Consider the following 19,708-nt stretch of genomic DNA (forward strand, 5'->3'; position numbering starts at 1 on the left):
GGTAAAGAATCTGCAAATAGAAGTCTTAGTCAGATGAACAAGTTACTTACCTTCGGTAATGCCTTATCTGGTTGAGACCTATTCTAGTTGCAGATTCCTTACCGACCCACCCATCCTACTTGCTCTCTAAGAACTGATTTCTAGGGACAGGGACTTCCCTTTCAGGGCTCTAGTTCTGATGAACCAGTGATCAGGGTTTTTCATGGCTCCGTGCTTCTGGTGTGGAAAGTCATGGAAAGAAAATGACAGTGCGCTGGAGTGGCACCTATATAGGTTCTGCAATGTCGTATCTGGCGGACACAACGGCAACAATAGGTGCAGTGCTGACTGACGCCACCTAACTGCTGGCAGGGTTACTGCTCAAGAAACATTTCTGGATCCAGACTGACACCTGAGGGAAATTCTAAGAAAAGGAATCTGCAACTAGAACATGTCTCTACCAGATAAGAAGTTACAGAAGATCAGTAACTTGTTATTCCAAACAATGCATCACCCACAGGTTAGCCACCGCTTCTGAGGAGGACCTCTTCACAGACTATTCAAAGCATGTGCATCTACAGCCACACACGCCTCAAACAGAATGTTACTTACCCTGTAAACATCTGTTTGTGGCATGTAGTGCTGTAGATTCACACGCACCCACCCTCCTCTGCGGAAATCAAGGGCCATTGCAGTTTACTTCGTATACACATGTACATCTGTTTACTTACACTTACTTTACACTATTCTCACCTGCCTGCAGGAGAACAATCTAATAATGGAGTTGATGCCCATGGGTATTATCACCAAAAGGAGTCACTCTGCCTCGTGACTTGTAAGACTTCTTCGAAGAAAAACAGCTTGGACACATGCGGTCCCAACACTAGACGGCAGGAGTATGCAAAGCATGTTAATCTGCACAACTACATGCCACAAACAGATGCTTACAGGATAAGTAGCATATTCCTTCAAATAGAAAATACTTAAAATCAATTTATTGAATTTTGTGTAAGTCACATTTAGCCTGAAGCATTGTCCTTTGTCACTTACCCTTTCCAAATACATAAGGTTAATTTATTTAATCTCTCCCATCTCTTTGGCAACCATAATACTCAGTTTTCAGTGTCCAAACAAATGGTATTGCATCTGGGCCGAAATCTAACAATATTGCATTACCCAAAGTTGTTCTACATTGGCCTTATGTGAAAAGAGGGCCATTCTCCTATATCTGTTGCGGGGTCATCGTGTTCGTAGGCTACAGAAAGAAGTGCAGAAGTCTTATATTTTAGCTTTTAACCCTTATTTGTCCTATATATATATTTTTTATGTTGTCATACCACCAGGCACTTACTCAAAATTCTGTTGCAATGTCTATGCTTGCCTTTCTAAAGGAGGGTGCCATCTTGAAACATGTTCCTCTGATTATATGTAAGTTGGTGTACAAAGCAATCCAATTAAATTCATTGCGACTTTAGAAAATTATTTCCTAGTGTTGCAACTATTACACAACTCATTAAATGTTATTCCTCTTTCATGCCCGGCAAGGTATGTCTCTATTTGGTTGGAGTTCCTGAATGTTATCAGTGCCATAGTTTAAAGCCCAAAGAGTTGCTTATAACAATGATTCTGACAAGCTCCAAATTCTTCTAACCAGGTATAGTCCTCCAGGAGCTTTTCCTTACTAAATGCCCTATTAAACAGAGACTCAAAGCCTTTTTGTGTGGGGAAGCCTGGGTAGAGGCTGTAGGGATTTCTTTGTTTTGTCTACCAAGCTCTTACTCTTCCCTAGTGCCAGTTTCTCCTTCTGTAAAACATACATCTACCATTGCCTTTCAGGTAATGCTTTCCTCTTCTAGCCTCTCCCTTCATGTAACATGCAGCCAGGGGTGGCTCCTCTATTTGCGCGGAGGAGCGTCAACCCCCCCCCCCCCCCCCCCACCCCCCCCCCCACCCCGCCAGCAGCAGTAGCTGCAAACCTTTTACTGAAAAACAATAATAAACTACTAAACTATTTTCAGTAAAAGGGGGCAGGGCCACGGGGTGACAAGTAGTGCAGGGGAGTGCACAGCACTCCCCCTCACTGCGGATGTATGTTTGGCCAGCCGTCTCGGACCGGCCAAACATATATGTGCATTGGGCTCTATCCAGCTCAGCAACACAGTTGCTGGGCTGGAGAGAGCCTGCACAGGCTCCCAGCCAATCCCAACACTGCTCTGAGCAGCCTCAGGATTGGCACAGGGCAGGCTTGGGAGCCTGTGCCTGTTTGCAGCCAGCAACAAAGCAGTCGAGTGGAGCGGTGCGCAGCGGCTAAGGTAGGTTTTGTTTCTTTTCTTTTATTAATTCATTTTTAATTTCCTCCCATGTGCGACCCCCCCCCCCCATGCGCCCCTCCCCTTCTGCACTTAGTGAGCCACCACTGCATGCAGCTGCATACGATTGAACTATTTGATCATTTATTCGGTTGCATTGTTAATTTTGTAATGAGTGTCAAATTTGTTTTTTATCATTGCTAAATCACAAATCTGCATGCAAAAACTTGATTCTTTTTTACAAAACAGTCATGATGAACTTTACATAACTAATACAAATTTGATAATGTTAAAGAGCCTGTGTTGTCAGCATGCAAATAAAGACTCCTACTAGGTCAATTGATAAATATGTGCAACTTTGAATGGAAAGAGACTCTGAAGCGTCCTTATTTCTTTTCAGGCTAGTCCCAGTCCGAGTCCAGTAGGGTACAGTCCTATGACACCCGGTGCCCCATCTCCAGGCGCATATAACCCACACACTCCCGGCTCATCCATCGAGCAAAGCACCAGCGAGTGGGTAACAACTGACATTCAGGTCAAAGTTCGAGACACCTATGTGGACAACCAAGTGGTCGGGCAGTGTGGTGTAATTCGCAGTGTGACAGTAAGTTAATGTCCTGGGAAGAGACCCTACCCCGGCCAAAAGGATCTCTTGGCAAAGTGTGGGGGTATGTCGCTTGACGCCTAGATTGTTGGGTCCACCTATAGACAGTGTCAGCGATTAATTTGTGAAAGGTAAAGATACTCCTGAGCTGGCTTTTATTTAATAAGTCAAAAGGAATATGAGATTGTTCTTTAGCAGCTTGAATACAGTGCTAGCTGATACTTCAAATAGATACTTATAAATACTAAATGTATTTCCCTCAGATTGAAAGTGAAAAGGAACTGCATGTTATAACAAAGAGTTTTGCAGCATGAGTCCTTTTCTTGATTCACATGCTATGCATTATTCTGCCATCTAGCATTTGGGTCTGGAATTGTCGATGTTTTCTTGCTCTCTTTTTATTTTATTTTTTTGCTGTGGGAGTCATCGGACACTATTTAGTGGTATGTCCATCCCTGTGTGATGTCATACGACGCCCCGAATGTTCCTGGGTGTAGTGGCCATCTTCAGATTCTTTTTTATGCCATTGTGCCTGGGAGCTACAGCGGTCCTACGGAACATTTTTGGAAAGTCTCAAAAATTCACAGAAAAAAAAATGAGCCATTGAAGTTGGGAAAGGAGAAGACGATGAGAGAGTAGGGGACCCTTCACTCTCCCCTCTGGGATATCCTGTCTGAGTCAGCACTTGGACGAAGAATGAAGCACGGGTAGGGGTCATAGGAAAAAGAAAAACCTTTACATTTTTCCCAGACTGGCACCATAAGTTTGCACAATGAGACCCTCAAAAAATCTGTAACCTCTGTGTGCTAAAAGACCACCTGGATGAGTACTGTGCTGCATTTGTACCGAAGCCCTTAAAGGTATGCAAAAATCAAAGACTAGAACACTATAACACCATGTCCAGCAGCCAGAAGCCACAGATTTCCCTGGAAGACCTGGGTCTGTCCATCGATGACAACAAAAATGTTGAAGAGGCACAGACAGCCCACGGAGGATCGGATGTCTAAATTCTCAAAGCAGACATCAAGGTGAGACAAGCGGAGAAAAAGGCAACAAAGACCGCTGAAAAATTCTCAGAAGGTAACTTCACTGTCGAAAGGCACAGAGGTTAAACCTCTGAGATAAAGCCACAACATTGAAGAAAATGGCAATTTAAGGTCAGCCGCGCACGCAAAAGAAGTCCGCAGATCCCAACCACGGGATGCAGATTATAGCAAAGTACTGAAAACTTCAAAAGTTCCAACTGGTAGAGAAACCTCGAGGGACAAGACAAAGCTTTCAGAGACTGATCTGTCGACGCTGAAGAAAAGGCCATTGCCAACACTAGATGTCAAACAGGCGTAAGAGGTGCAAAGGAAGAGGTGAAAATTAGGGGCAGAAGTGGTGGTGGTACTTCAAAGAAAGGAGGAGTTTGGATCCAAAATTCCTTTAAGGCTTTGTCAAAGTAAACCCTTGACGGCCTTCAACGTCAAAAGATGAGGAAGTCCCCCTTAGGAGCTCCAGTGACACCTGAACCTCATGGAGAGGACGCCAAAGAGTTGTTCTAGGAAACTGAAGAGGAAGAAGGAACAGGAGGGTTCGACGAGGAGTCATGGAACAACCTTGACACAGAATCTCCAGAAGAAGAGGTAGAAAACCACCCCTTGAGGCCATCACTGCCCGACGACCTCACAATGTAAAACAGTCTGGTGAGAGACAGAGAGATTGCAACACAATGATGAATTGCAAATTCCAACGAGCTGTTAAAGAGATATGGCCACCGGGAGTGCTTAATTTCAGCCGGTGGGGCCCACCGGGACTTATTCCGGGACATCAGCACTTGTTTTTCCTCACTAGCCACTGACCCAGAGTATGAGATTGAAAAATACAAAAGGGGTAAAGAACGGGAAGAAAAACAGAGTGACAAAAGGAGAAGGCAGGGAAAAAAACAGAACGTGCAGGAGAGAGTTTGATGGTTAAGAAGTGTCTGATGAGGGATTAAAGTTGCATCGGGGGAATCAAGACTACAAATCTTTGGTTTTCGCCACCACATCCCTCTTCAGCACAGACAGCATCTTCTGAGCTAAAACGTGGGCCTCAGCTCTTATTATTTTACAACAAAGCACTGGTCACCAGCAACTGAACAAAATTGAGGCATTCATGCATTAAGTTCCTGAAGAGGACAAAAAGATAGCAGAGGCAATTATACAGGAAGGCAAAAACATTGCCAACACGTGCCTGTAGTTGGCCTTTGATGCAGCTGATACTGCCAGCAGGCAGATGTGCACAGGCACAACGTTAAGGAAACATGCCTGGCTCCGAATATCAGGGTTCAAGCAGGAAGTACAAGCCTCCATCATCAACAAACCCTTTACAGTGGATGCACTATTTTAGCCTGACGGTCGATGAGTCCTTGCAGCAAATTAAAAAGGGCAACAAGATGGCTAAAGCAATGGAAGGCTGTAGGAAGCTGGCTCTCTGTATGGTGCACTAAAAAGTAGTACACCGTGCAGATAGTCCAGTGGACCCCCAATGCGTTTGCAGAGGCAAAATTAGACAGGTCTAATGTTCTATTTTGTGATAGTGTGCACATAGTATGGGCAGTTAGGCTTATCAGAGGGTATTGCTAAGCCTTTGTTGTACTCACAGAGTCAATAAATGAGACACACACTCAAAGAATAAATCTGAGACAAAGTTATAAAAAAATACCATTTCTTTTTACATATGTTTCAAACCCAAGCACTTTTTCAAGCATAAATACGTTTCAGTTTGAAAAATCAACACAGTACAATTCTCAGAGTTCTTTAATGTTAATCTATGGAGGAAAACAATGTTCCTCAAACACAGGGTTAACAGCGTCTTGCATGGTCAAGCTCAGGGAGCAACGGTAAGTACTGGACACTGATCAGAACCATACCAGTAGGTCACACCTGGCAGCACTGGGGCGGCCAGGTGCAGGGGTGCAGTAAGGCGTTGGGTGCACAATGTTCTCTATGGGAGTTATGCCTTGTGACAAACCGGCTGTGTGCTCTGGCTAGGGAGCCAGTCGGGGACAACAAGCTGGTAGTTTGTAGACTTGTGGTGCTCTGGGAGGTAGGTGCACCTTTGATCCGTTTCTCGAGGGCCCAGAGGTGATGGATGCAGGGATGTCTTTAGGAGTCTGGTTTCTTCCTCCAAGAGCACTCATGGTCAGGGTGTCATGCGTGTTGTCTGCAGGTGTCGTCGGGAAGTCTAGTTGGGGGGAGGGGTGTCTGGGTGGGAACCAATGGACATTGTTGGCACCAGTGACCCACCTCAGATTGGGTCTGGGGCAACGGGTGCAGTGGTTGTTGGAGGTGTTGGGTCTTCACTCACCACAAGGGTGTGGGAGAGGGGGGCCTGTATGCAGGAGATGCAGACATCTCAGGTTTGTCCAAGATGGGTGAGACCACGCTAGACTCGGTCTCTGGGCAGCTGGGAAACCTCGTTGGCACGGTTGTTTGGCTTCATCTCTTGTCATGGACGTCGGATGCAGTGGTCACTTCAGGTGTTGGATCTTTGGGGTTCCAGCAGAGTCCTTTTCTTGAAGTTTTGTTGCAGTGGAGGTCCGCTGCTCACAGGAGACTTGAGTCTTTATGGAAGGCAGGACAAGTTGGCTTTTTGGGCAGAGTTCTTTGAGGCCAGCAGGCAGTCCGGCAAGGTCAACTGCTTCTTCTTTTCCTCTTCTGCAGGTGCAACTCATCTTTTTCCTTGTCTTCTAAGGTAATCAGGATCTGAGTTCTAGGGTTCAGGTCTGCCACCTAAATACTCTATTTAGGGGTGTTACAGGGAGCGCCAGGCGGTAGCTAATGGGCTGCCCACCTTTAGCTGTGACTATACCCTTTCTATGACCACTTAGGCTGGGAAGTGGGCATAATCCTTACCCTAGTGGCCTAATTCCTTCCAAACAAGATGGAGGGATTTAAAAAGTGGTGTCCACTTCAGCTCGTCCACCTTAGGGGTGGGACAGGCATGAAGTGGGCACACCTCCTAATTTGCCTAATTTTCCCACCTGTGCTGCTGCCAAATGTGGGGTCAGGACTTTGGGGTTGGGCCATCTTCACCATCTGGAGGTCTCCAGACCCACAGGAGTTAACTGCAGAGTCCCCCAAAGATCTTTACTGAGTCCCACACTGTTCAACGTATATATGGCCCCTCTTACTCCCATCCTCAGAAGCCACGGTATGAACATTGTGTCATATGCCTGCTGACACCCAACTCATCATTTCCCTCACCGAAGACCCAGACACGGCCAAACGGAACCTCCACTCAGGAATGGAAGCCGTTGCCACTTGGATGAGATACCAGGATTTCAGATCTTCGCTGGACACAAAAGGAGTTGACACAAAGCCTGCTGACCGGAGATCCGAGAAGCATGACAGACTTCTGCCAACACTGCCAGGCTGCCTGCTGTTCCCAGCGCTTGAGGAGCAACTGACCTGGCGTATTGGTGCAGCATCCATGAAACCAGGAAAGCTGCCAGTGCTTTGCAAATCGTTTGGAAGAACTCCCTTGGAGCAGAGGAACTGCTTCCCTGCATCTGCATGCAACCCAAGAAAAAACTGTGAGGACTGGGACTGCTAAAAACCCAACACTGGACATCACCACTGCACCCAAGATGCCTAGCCTGAGCTGAAGTGTGCCAATGGGGTTCCCAGGCCGTCCAGAGATGAAACCCACCTCGAGGTCGCCCACTGTGGACTTCCCCCCCATAGTGTCTGCAGCCTGTTTCTGGAGACCCCATCCCCCTTCACCGCAACCACCTCCGGTGATGGAGACCAGATGCTCCATAGCACTTCTTGAACCGAGAAGAAGAGGACTACTGTTGTCCCTACGTCCCCCAGGCTTGTGGCCTGAGCCCACTTGTTGGTTCAGTCTGACTGGAACCCCAGTCCACGCCCGCAGACTGTTTCTGTAGGCCCCCTCCACCTTGACTTCCACCAGTGACTGTAAACCAGACGGTCTAAACCACATCTGCACCCGGACGCCTTGGAACGAGGAGAACAGGACCACTGGTGTCCCTATGTTCCCGAGCATTGAAAGAACCAAACCCCGCAGTGGCTTACCCAGACTGGAGTCTCAGTCCACACCTGCAGCATCTTTGTGCCGGGACCAGTCCTCATAGACTTACACAGGGCACCCGGTGCTGAACTGCACCCAGCCTCCCAGTGCTGCCCGAAGTGATCTGTTGGAATGGCCTTGGACTCTACCCCTTACTCATCTTAAGTCCAGAAGATTGTTACTCTAAATTGCTGTGAAGTACATGTTTGCTGTCTATGTTTTCTCTCCCATAGAGTAACGTTGCAGCTACAGAAAAATGCACCAAGTATTAAGTTTTGAAAACTCTAAAAATTCCTATCTCAAACTACTCACCTGATTTTGGTGATCTTGGTATCTAAATTGATATAAAAGTATGTTATTTTAAAAAATTGGTGTCATGTTTCTTTGAGTGTGTGTCTCACGTATTGCTTATGTGTGTGCCTTACATTCTTAGCACTACAGTCTGATATTCTTAACTGCTCATCTACACTACCACGAAAGAGAGCATTTGGGGGTGTCATTTGTGCCTCTGTGATACCTTTGGTGTTTGCCTGGACTCTTTGCACAGTGTTCCTCTATTGGTCCACTATATAAAGAGCCAGCTTCCTACACTTTCACACTAAAAACAGCATTCTTAATTGCTATCAAAACACTACGGAGAGTAAGTGAACTACAAGCGTTGACAATACAGGAACCACATATGCAAATACACAAGGACAAAGTGGTTCTCAGAACAAACCCTCAGTTCTTACTCAAAATAGTGAGCAATTTTAACATCAACCAAAGCATTCAACTACCAGTATTTTTTCAAGAACCGCGAAAACAAATGGAAATAGCCCTACACACCTTAGACCTAAGGAGAGCTTTAATATTCTATTTGCAATAAACTAAACAGTTTCACAATGGAAACCGATTGTTCATGTCCTACACAAAATCAACCAAGGGTTCACCAGTTACAAAGGGGACAATTACATGATGGCGTGTGGAAACCATAAAAATCTGCTTCTCATGCCCAAAGCTCACTCAGCAAGAAAGAAGGGTGCAACTCTAGCAAACATGACCATAGACACAATCTGCACAGCAGCAACATGGGCTTCTCCTCACACATTTACAAAACATTACTTTGTGGACATACAAATGATCAAAGAAGCGCAAATCAGACAAAGTACTGCAGCACCTGTTTGCAAGTTCTTCCTCATTTCATCCCAACCAACCCTAGGAAGGGAAGACTGCTACATAATCAAATGCACAGCATGTGAATCCAGAAAAGGATTCATGCTGCAAAACAAAATTATTACTTACCAGTAGGAGTAGTTTTACAGCCTGAAGAGTTTACAGGATTCACATGCGATACGCACACCTCCCCAGCAATGGAAAACAATTCAATCAGGTGGGAAGGGAAAAAGACAGACTAAAAACAAACTTCAAGGCAGAAAAAAGAATCTGAAGATGGCCACTACGCACAGTACCATCTGGGGCACCATTTGTCGTCCACAGGGGATGGCCATACCACCAAATGGTGGTCGACTATGCCTACAGCAACAACAACAGAAAACAAGCAATTACAATGCTATTGGGCTCGCATTTTCTTGAGTTAGAGCTATTGGAGTTGTATAACTGGACTTTTCTTGCAACATAATTCCATTGGCCCTGCGTATAACTAAAAGGCTAGTAGGCCTACTGGGATATAATTTAAACAAGGCCCTTAAAACACAAACTACTTCTAAAGCATTTACCAGTGACATCCAGGTATTTTTGAAAGGCAAGCCCAGGAACGAATTAAAGTGATGGGCATGAGGTGGGTGTGGTTAAAGGCCACAAATGGATTAACACAGGTAGGAAATGTAGCGCTTGTGCAGTGCTATGCTCACCCTAAAAATCTAGCTGGATGAGCTTCTCTTGCATGAAACTGGGAAGCTTGAAAGCGATGAATAGGGTCTACATCAGTTCACCAGTTCAACAAGTGTTACTGTCCATCTCTATCAATATTGCGGTAACAAAGCTTACTGAGTCAACAAGCAGCTCTGTAGGACCATGTGTGACAAAAGGGAACTTTTTAGTGAGAAACTGTGAAACAAGAATTGTCAGGGATAATGGGAGATCACAGCACTATACAATGATGAAGAAAACAAAAAATGCTTAACTATAGTGAAACAAGCTTCGCTCTGCCGTTTTGTAAGCTGTGCACAAACAGGATGCACTGTCCTCTCTGTAACTGTGACGTGAGCTAACTAAGAAACAGTGTGAAGTAACATGTAGGCATGCAAAGCTCCCCAGTACTGCCCATTGCACTGTGTAAAACGTGAAAGTGCCATGGCCACCATGAGCGGGAATGAAAAAGTGAACAATGAGAAGTAACTGGTAGTCATGCAAAGCGTGGCCGCCATGAGTCCAAATGAAAAATAAAGTTAACAATAAGAAGTAACTGGTAGTTGTAGGAAAGCCACTCATTTTGGCATGGTTATCCCCACGTTTTGCCTGTTGTCAGTGCGCCTAGACTGTTTTCACTGGGATCCTGCTAACCAGGGCCCCAGTGATTGTGCTCTCTTCTCTAAATTTGGTTGCCTTGGTACCCTTTACACCCCACAATTGGCATGATAGTGTACCCCTTAAAGTCCTGATTATATGGTACTTATGTACCCAGGGCATTGATACACCAGGAGTCACCCATGGGAGCCCATTCAGACTGCAGGCTTGCCATTCGTAGCATGCTTGAAAAGGTGCATGCAAGCAACTGGTAATCATGCAGAGTGCTCCAATACTGCCAATCAAGTCCATACTGTGAAACCTTAAAAGCGCCATGGCCGCGAATGAAAAACAAAGTTAACATTGAGAAGGTACTGGTAGTTGTAGGAAAGCCACTCATTTTGGCATGGTTACCCCCACGTTTGGCTGTTGTCTGTGCGCTTAGACTGTTTTCACTGGGATCCTGCTAACCAGGACCCCGGTGATTGTGATCTCGTCTCGAAATTTGGTTGCCTTGGTACCCCTTACACCCCACAATTGGTATGCTGGTGTAGCCCGGGAAGTCCCAATTGTATGGTACTTACGTACCCAGGGCATTGATACACCCGGGGTCGCCCTTGGGATGCAGCATGTATTATGTCACCCATGGGAGCCCATTCAAACTGTCCGCTGGCCTGCCATTTGTAGCCTGCGTGAAAAGGTGCATACACCCTTTCACTACTGGTCACTACACCACGTCACTAACTCACCCCTATGGTAGGCCCTTCCAGTCCTAAGGGGGGGTGGGAGCGGGAGGGGGGGTAGCCGAACCTAGGTATATTTGGTATCAAACATGTCAGAATCATACTTCAATACTGACGCTAGTATTGGTGGCATGATTCCATGCACTCTGGGGGCTCCTTGGAGGACCCCCCAGTATTGCTCCTACCAGTCTTCCAGGGTCTGCGAGCAGCCCACACTGCTCCAGCCCCTCAGACAGGATTCTGCACCCCTGCTGCTTGACTAGCTCAGGCAGGGGAAGGCAGAACAAAGGAGTTTCTGTGGGAAATAGGTGTTACAAGGCTGGGGAGGGGTATCCTCCCCATGCCACAGTCTTGCTTTGAAGGGCACATTTGGTGCCCTTCTTGCATAATCTGGTATGCACCAGGTCAGGAACCCTCCCGTCCCTGCTCTGGCACGAACCTACACAAAGGAAAGGGGAGTGACCACTCCCATGTCCACCACTACCCCAGGGGTGGTGCCCAGAGCTCCTCCAGGGCCACTTGATTCTGGCATATTGAAAACGAGATGTGCAGAGGCCACTGGGAGCATCTGAGTGGTAAGCTCAGGTAGTTGACTTCAAGGACCCACTGCTTCCCCACACCTCCCCCCGATAGGTGGTCACCTTGCAAAGTGACCAAGCCCCTTTTTTGGCTATTTCAGGACTCTCTTGTGGTTGGGTCCCCAGATTTGGTACGCAGGACTCCAACCAGAGCTCTTCTGCAACGACCTCTTCTGCTCTAGGCCCATGGAACCGCTGCTGGACTTCACAGGAACCGAACAAGACTGCAACACTGAGACTACCTCACCTTGCAAAAATTTTCCACATCTCCTGTCATCCCTTTGCAACATTTCCATTTCCAGGTCAGCTGCACCAAAAAAGCAAGAAGGAATCTCCCTTGGAATGAAGGAGTCACTCCCCTGCATCTGCAGGCACCTGAGGCAATGACGTCCAACTGCGGAGATCTGCTGTTCTCTGGATCCGCGAACATTCTCTAACACAGGTAGTGGTTCTAAGCAGTCCTCTTTACCTTCTGTCCAACTTGGTGAGCCTTTGCCTCTTCCTCCAGGATGGAATCCCTGTGTACTGCGACTGTTGCAGCAACCAAGGCTTGTTGATTCCTGTTCCGAGGGATCTTCAGGCTCCAAGTAGACCCAACCACTAGCACTCGATGTAAGGAAATGCCTCCTTGGCATAGTTACCCCCTGACTTTTTGCCTTTGTTGATGCTAAGTTTTGATTTGAAAGTGTGCTGAGGCCTGCTAACCAGGGCCCAGCACCAGTGTTCTTTCCCTAACCTGTACTTTTGTTTCCACAATTGGCACACCCTGGCATCCAGGTAAGTCCCTTGTAACTGGTACCCCTGGTACCAAGGGCCCTGATGCCAGGGAAGTTCTCTAAGGGCTGCAGCATATCTTATGCCACCCTGGGGACCCCTCACTCAGCACAGACACACTGCTTGCCAGCTTGTGTGTGCTAGTGGGGATAAAAAGAGTACGTCGACATGGCACTCCCCTCAGGGTGCCATGCCAACCTCACACTGCCTATGAAGTATAGATAAGTCACCCCTCTAGCAGGCCTTACAGACCTAAGGCAGGGTGCACTATACCATAGGTGAGGGCATAAGTGCATGAGCACTATGCCCCTACAGTGTCTAAGCAAAACCTTAGACATTGAAAGTGCAGGGGTAGCCATAAGAGTATATGGTCTGGGAGTCTGTCATGCACGCACTCCACAGCACCATAATGGCTACACTGAAAACTGTGAAGTTTGGTATCAAACTTCTCAGCACAATAAATGCACACAGTCTGCCTGTAAAAAGCAAAATATATAGGCAGCTTGGCCACGTCAGAGAATGAATCAAAGCAGAAGTGTAAAAGATGCTTGAATTGAGTCATTGAGCCTTCAGACAGATCTTGGGATAGTCCTGTTGTCCCAAGCCTCACTCCCAAAATGGAAAAAGAGAAATTAGGTTTTGTGTTGATTAGAGGCCTCAGTGCAGTAACTAGGACTGATGTTCATCCAATTCCAAGGGCAGATGAACTGATAGATACTCTGACTGCAGCCAAGTATCACAGTGCATTTGACTTGACTGCAGGATACTGGACGATAAAGTTGTCTGAAAATGCAAAAGCCAAAACAGCATTCTCAACACCTAGTGGGCATTATCACTTCACATTGATGCCCTTTGGTTTGAAGAATGCTCCTGCAACATTCCAAAAGTTGGTGAACTAAGCTTCAGTGCAGCTTATCTAGATGATATAGCTGTCTTTAGCTCTACCTGGGAGGATCACCTGGTCCACCTTGGAACAGTGCTAGAGGCCTTAGAAAAGGCAGGCCTCGCTATCTAGGCACACAAATGCCAGATAGGGCAGGGAAAAGTTGTTTATTTGGGCCACCTGGAGGGTGGAGGCCACATTCAACCATTACAGGGCAAGATCCAAGCCATCATGGATTGGGTTCCCCCTACTACTCAAACCTTAGTCAGAGCCTTCTTATGCCTGCTTGGGTAATATAGGAGCTTCATAAAAGGATATGGCTCCATTGTATCCCCATTAAATGCATCCAAACAAATGCTAAAGAAAGTCTTATGGGCAGCTAGCTGCCAGAAAGCCTTTGATGACCTGAAACAGGCCATGTGCTTTGCTCCCATTCTAAGAAGCCCTGACTATTCAAAACAGCTCATTGTCCAGACAGATGCTTCTGATGTCAGAATAGAGGCAGTACTTTCTATACTTAATGAAGAGGGCCATGATCAACCTGTTGCTTTTATAAGTAGAAGATTCACTCCCGAAGAAAAGCGTTGGTCAGCCCTTGAGAGGGAGGCCTTTGTTGTGGTCTGGGCCTTGAAGCTGAAAATCCCAAATTGTTGAGATGATCCATCTCACTACAGGGAATGGACTATACAGTGGAACATAGACCTGGGAGTAACCACTCCAACGCAGATGGACTTTCCAGATATTTACACTTGGGCAATGAAGACTCAACTGAGCAAGGGAGTCTTATTGTCCATAGGTCGAGGGGGGGTTTGGGGCAGGTAAGAAAGTCACTCTTTTTGGCATGGTTACCCACCCCCACCCCTTTTTGTCTTTTATCAGTGTGCTTAGACTGTTTTTTTCACTGGGATCCTGCTAACCAGGACCCGAGTGAATGTGCTCTCTTGTAAACTTGGTTCCCATTGTACCCTTTACACCCCACAATTGGTGTTCTGGTGTACCCCTGTAAGTCCCTAGTATATGGTACATGGGTACCCAGGGCACTGGTACACCAGGGATCCCTCCCCCATGGGCTGCAGCATATATTATGCCACCCATGGGAGCCCATGCAAACTGTGTCTTCAGGCCTGCCATTTGCAGCCTGCATGAAAATGTGCATGCACCCTTTCACTCTTGGTCACTACACAATGTCACTGTAAGTCATCCCTATGGTAGGCCCTTCCAGTCCTAAGGGCAGGGTGCAGGTTCCTGTGTATTTTGGCACCCCTGCAAGAGTAGAGGTGCCCCTATGAACTAGAGTTCCAATTCTCTGGACTTTGTAAGTGCGGGGAAGCCATTTTAGCTATGTACTGGCCAGAGGTCACTACCTATGGTCCAGCTACATAATGATATCTTCAACCCTAGGCATGTTTGGTATCAAACATGTAGGAATCATACCCCAGTACTGATGCTAGTATGGGTGGCAGGACTCCATGCACTCTCGGGCCTCCTAAGAGGATGCCCAGTATTGCTCCTACCAGTCTTCCAGGGTCTGCGAGCAGCCCACGCTGCTGCAAACCCTCACACAGGATTCTGCCCTCCTGCTGCTTCTCTAGCTCAAGCAGGGGAAGGCAAAATAAAGGATTTCCTGTGAGAGAGGGGTGCAACCTCCTCTCCCTTGGAAATAGGTGTTAAAAGGTTGGTGCCCTCCTTGCATATTCCAGTTTGCACCAGTTCAGGGATGCCCGGTCCCTGTTCTGGCGCAAAACTACACAACAGAAAGGGGACTGACCCTGGGAGCATCTGAGTGGTCAGGCAGGTGACGTCTGTGATCCCCTCCGATAGGTGGTTGCCTTGCAGAGTGGGAAAGCCCCTTTTGGGCTATTTAGGGACTCCCTTGCGGGTGGGTCCACAGATTTGGCTATGAAGGCTCCACCAGGGCTCATCTGCAACAAACTCTTCCGCTCCTGGCCAGCAGAACTGCTGATGGACTTCACAGGAACCGAACAAGACTGCAATATAGAGACAACCTCCCCTGCAACATTTTTCCACAGCTCCTGTCAGCACTTTGCAACAATTCCTTGGCTGTTGCTCCTTCTGGGGTTGGCAAGACTTCAGCTGCACCAAAGAAGCAAAGAGGAATCTCCTTTGGAGTGAAAGAGTCACTTCCCTGCATCTGCAAGCACCCAAGGCAAAGACGTCAGGCTTCTGAAATCTGCAGTCCCGTGGATCTGTAAAGATTGTTCCACACAGGTGGTGGTTCTAAATTGTCCTCTTTGCCTTCTGTCCAACTTGGGAGACTGTGGACCTTTGCCTCTTCCTCCAGGACGGAATCCCTGTGCACTGCGACTGTTGCAGCAACCAAGGTTTGACTGCTGCTCCGAGGGATCTTCATGCTCCAAGTAGCCCCGGCCCCCAGCACTCTCTCTGCAAAGACAGTCTCCTTTCTGCTACTCCAGTACTGTGGGACTCCTCGTCAGGTGTGTTGCCTAGGCTTCACTGCGACTTACTGTGCCTGCTGCCAGTGGGTTGCTCGTGGGGGCTCCTACTGCTTCTGTTGGCTCTTGTCTTCCTATGATCAGCCTGGACTACCCTCCAATGGTCGAGTCCCCTGGTCCTTCCTGGTCCTCTCCAGCCTTGCAAATCTTCTTCAGCTCCAACTTGCATTTGCTTGTGCTTGTTGGTGTTCCTCCTGACCACTGATCTTTCTGCAATCCAGGGACCGTCTAGGGACATCTACTAAACGACTTCAAGGACTCCTCTGCAGCTCCTGGACTGCACAGCTGGCCTTCACCCATCAGTTGTCACAGATCTTCACCCACAGAAGGGTGGGGATTGACTCCTGCCCCGCCTGGACATTCCTGTTTGGACTGAACTCTGCCCCCTTCTTTGACAGGTCTTCTTTATCCGGAATCCATTTGGTTCCACTGGTCTGGTCCTGTTCTTGCGTTGTTCTAATTCTAAGTCCCATATTAGCCTATGGGATGACCATATAACTTCCCCCTGCTCTCCTGGGCGCTTGCGTTGGGGGGTGCGGGGGGGCAGTCTTCTAGATGCACATCTCTTGGGGTTCCATACTCTCCCAGCCCTAAACCTATTCCCACATTTCACTATTTTAGTATATGGTTTGGCCCCTCATCAGGCCCTGGTTATTTTTTTGCTGTTTCTTATGTTTCAGTGCTAATTCCTCGTACTTACCTGTGTATAGTTTGTGTGTACTTAGCTCCAGAGAGGGGGGATTGTCTATGGTGTTCTAGTTCAGTGTTACTACATAAAGTACATTTATTTTTGCAACATTGTTTGGTTCTTTTCATGTGTGATAATTTGCTGTGTGACTACTGTGGTTTTGGAAGTGCTTCACACACTTCCTAGAGAATCCTTGGCTGCTTATCACATCTACTACTAGAGAGCCCTGGCTTCCTAGACACTGTAACACTTACTAATAAGGGTTGCCTGGACCTGGTATAAGGTGCCAACACCATTGGTGTCCACCACACACCAGACCAGCCTCCTACAGTAGTCAGGCAAAGTGCTCCAATACTGCCCATTGCACTGTGTAAAACTTGAAAGCGCCATGGCCGTCATAAGTGTGAAAGAAAAACAAAGTTAACAATGAGAAGTAACTGGTAGTCATGCAAAGCTCTTCAATACTGCCAATCAAGTTTGCGCTGTGTAAAAAGTGAAAGCGCCATGGTCGCCATGAGCACAAATGAAAAATAAACAATGAGAAGCAACTGGAAGTCATGCAAAGTGCTCCAATACTACCCATTGTGCTGTGTAAAACATGAAGGCTCAATGGCTGGGATGAGATGGAATGAAAAAGTAAACAATGAGAAGTAACTGGTAGTCATGCAAAGCTTGGCTGCCACAAGGGGATATGAAAAATACTGTAAACAATGAGAAGTAACTGGTAGCTATGCCAATCGCTCTTATACTGCTGATCGATTTTGTGGTGTGTAAAATGTGAAAGCGCCATGGAGTGCAAAAGGTGGAAGAGCAAATTAAAGAGTAGTCAGCTCACCATAAAACATATCAGCAATCGTGCAATTATCCCTGTAACAGGGTTGGTGAACAAGGTGGTAACAAAATCGCCCCAAGACAGGACAAACGTATAAAGCATGTAGCACTGACATCAAGGGATTTTTGAAAGGCAGGCCCATGAACGAATGAAAGCCCACAGAAGAGAATACAACAGGTCTCAAGCGTCTGCACGCTCAATCTTAAAATAAAGAGAAAGCAAAGAAAGACAATTTCGGACCCAACTACCAGATGGCGGAGTAACATAAGGCATTCATACATCTTTGTGTTAGAGAATTAGGTGCACAAAGGCTGTTGCTAGACCTCTGTGTTAAAATAAATCTGCAAATGTAGGCAGTGTGTTACATGTGCATGATAGAGGAGTTTTAGGTGTACAGAAAGAGTGTGCAGAGTAGAGTGAAGAGGCCACTGCTCATGGACCTGAAAAAACAATTTACCTGAATCCATTCTTTTGTCAGCAGCTAATTTCTGAGAACTTGATGGTCTTGTTCCTCAATGGTAGAGTACTCTCCTTACCCATGGACTCTGATAAACTCAAATATGGCCTGTTATACATTTTGTCGAAATGTAATCTCATGCTGGGGCAGTGTAACAGGCGATTGATGCAGTCTCTTTATCCCTAGGGTGGATTGTGCTCGGTTTTCCTGCAGGATGGTGAGAAGGTTGTAAGTATTTCTGGGGAGCACCTGGAACCAGTTACCCCATCCAAGAACAATAAGGTAGGAATACTTTATCTCCTCATTAAGCTGTTTTGTGCTGTTCTTACGATGTAGAAAGTTAACCAAGCTTGTTGGCAGTGAAGTCTGTTGTAAGTGTTTGATTTTAGGTGATATTCCTTTTTGTGTCATGTCAGAGTGCCATACTCTTTGGGTTTGATGTGTGTTATAATAAACTTACACTGCCTATGTTTGTTTCTACATCATGAATGTGATGCGTTAGATGAATGCTCCATTGACACCCTAAACCTTTATGATATAATGCTGTAGGTAGGGCTTCTCTTTGCGGCTGTCACGTCTGTCTTGATATTTGTGATATGATAAATGATTTACTTAGCTAAATCCTGGTTTCCTGAAAGTGTGTGATATTTAAATGAGGCACTACATTTCGCTTGATATCTGTAATGTTGTGAATGTGGAAAATCATATGACCCTAGTAGTGCCTGTGATTACTAAGAAGAGGCACATATATGTAATATGCAGCTGCTTGTGATGTTGCATATTATGCAAACAAGCATTACCCAAACTTGTGACCCTTTGTTTATTGCATACTATATCCATACATGGAGTGGTGCATCAGGACCATGTGGCTGCTGCCAGTAGTGATGTCATAGATGATGTCTTCATAGGAGTTACCTCTTTGGCATGCCTTTTATTTTTATTTTTTTTGGTAATCTCCCACCTTGCTCCCCTCTTCTGACCTCTGTACTGAACAATTGTCATTTTAAATGATGCTATTCCTTTTCTATTTTTAGTTTTTTTGTTTTAACTCTGGCTTTTTGGTTTTGCAGGTGAAAGTAATTTTGGGAGAGGACCGAGAAGCTACTGGGGTGCTCCTTAGTATTGATGGAGAAGATGGAATTGTCCGGATGGAACTGGATGAACAGCTTAAAATCCTCAACCTGAGGTTCCTGGGCAAATTGGAAGCATAGGAAGATGACATTTTATCCCTTAGACGCTCTTTTCAGACCCCTGTACAGATAGATGTCTTAGGTTCTGTTTTCTGAACCATGTGTATGCCTTTTTGTTTGTTACCCCTGCACTTGTCACTGACCAGCGAACACCATGATGCATTTCCTTTTGCTTCATAATGAAGACCGAGTGTAAGACTTTGAGCACCTCCATGGGTGACCTCTGAGAAGAGCAGGCCCTCCGCTGTGTAGCTATTGTTTCAATAAAAGCATCTTGAATGCCATCAGTCATTTCTTGGCCCTCTCCTAAAAGAGCCTTCTGGCATATGTATCCACATGTCTTTCCATTCTGCACATGCCATGAATCAGCAATGTCAGATCAGTGTTGGCCGCCTTAAATAGATGAGCCTTTCCAAACATGCAAGAAGGCCTGCACTACAAAAAAACGAGGTACGACTGTTGCTTTATGGCTCACATCAGCAGCAAATACATCCCTTCATCTTGGTGTGGAAAATTCCCTCTCCGTTCCTGCACTTGAGGCTCATAATTTCTACCACTTACAGTTGTACTGTACTGATTTATTTTTCTGATTGGTGCAGTCAGTATAAGAGGCCAGGATTGCGTAAATCTGGACTTACATATTGTTTAGATGGTTAATTAACATTCCATTTCAAGTAAATATGGCATGTAAGCA

At 46.3% G+C, this 19,708-nt stretch overlaps 1 protein-coding gene across 3 annotated transcripts in view; it reads left to right on the forward strand.

Annotated features, from left to right (window-relative positions):
- LOC138259318 (transcription elongation factor SPT5) overlaps positions 1-19,298 on the forward strand; it is a 377,499-nt gene extending 358,201 nt beyond the window's left edge. For all 3 annotated transcript variants that reach the window (XM_069206950.1, XM_069206951.1, XM_069206952.1), the window contains 3 exons: positions 2,689-2,892; positions 18,011-18,106; positions 18,895-19,298. In XM_069206950.1, coding sequence (XP_069063051.1) covers positions 2,689-2,892; positions 18,011-18,106; positions 18,895-19,035 — 441 coding nt within the window. In that variant the 3' untranslated portion in view covers positions 19,036-19,298. The remainder of the gene's footprint in view (positions 1-2,688; positions 2,893-18,010; positions 18,107-18,894) is intronic.
- Positions 19,299-19,708: the final 410 nt, after the last annotated feature.

This window comes from Pleurodeles waltl, chromosome 9 (genome assembly GCF_031143425.1).
Source record: "Pleurodeles waltl isolate 20211129_DDA chromosome 9, aPleWal1.hap1.20221129, whole genome shotgun sequence".
Lineage (NCBI taxonomy): Eukaryota > Metazoa > Chordata > Amphibia > Caudata > Salamandridae > Pleurodeles > Pleurodeles waltl.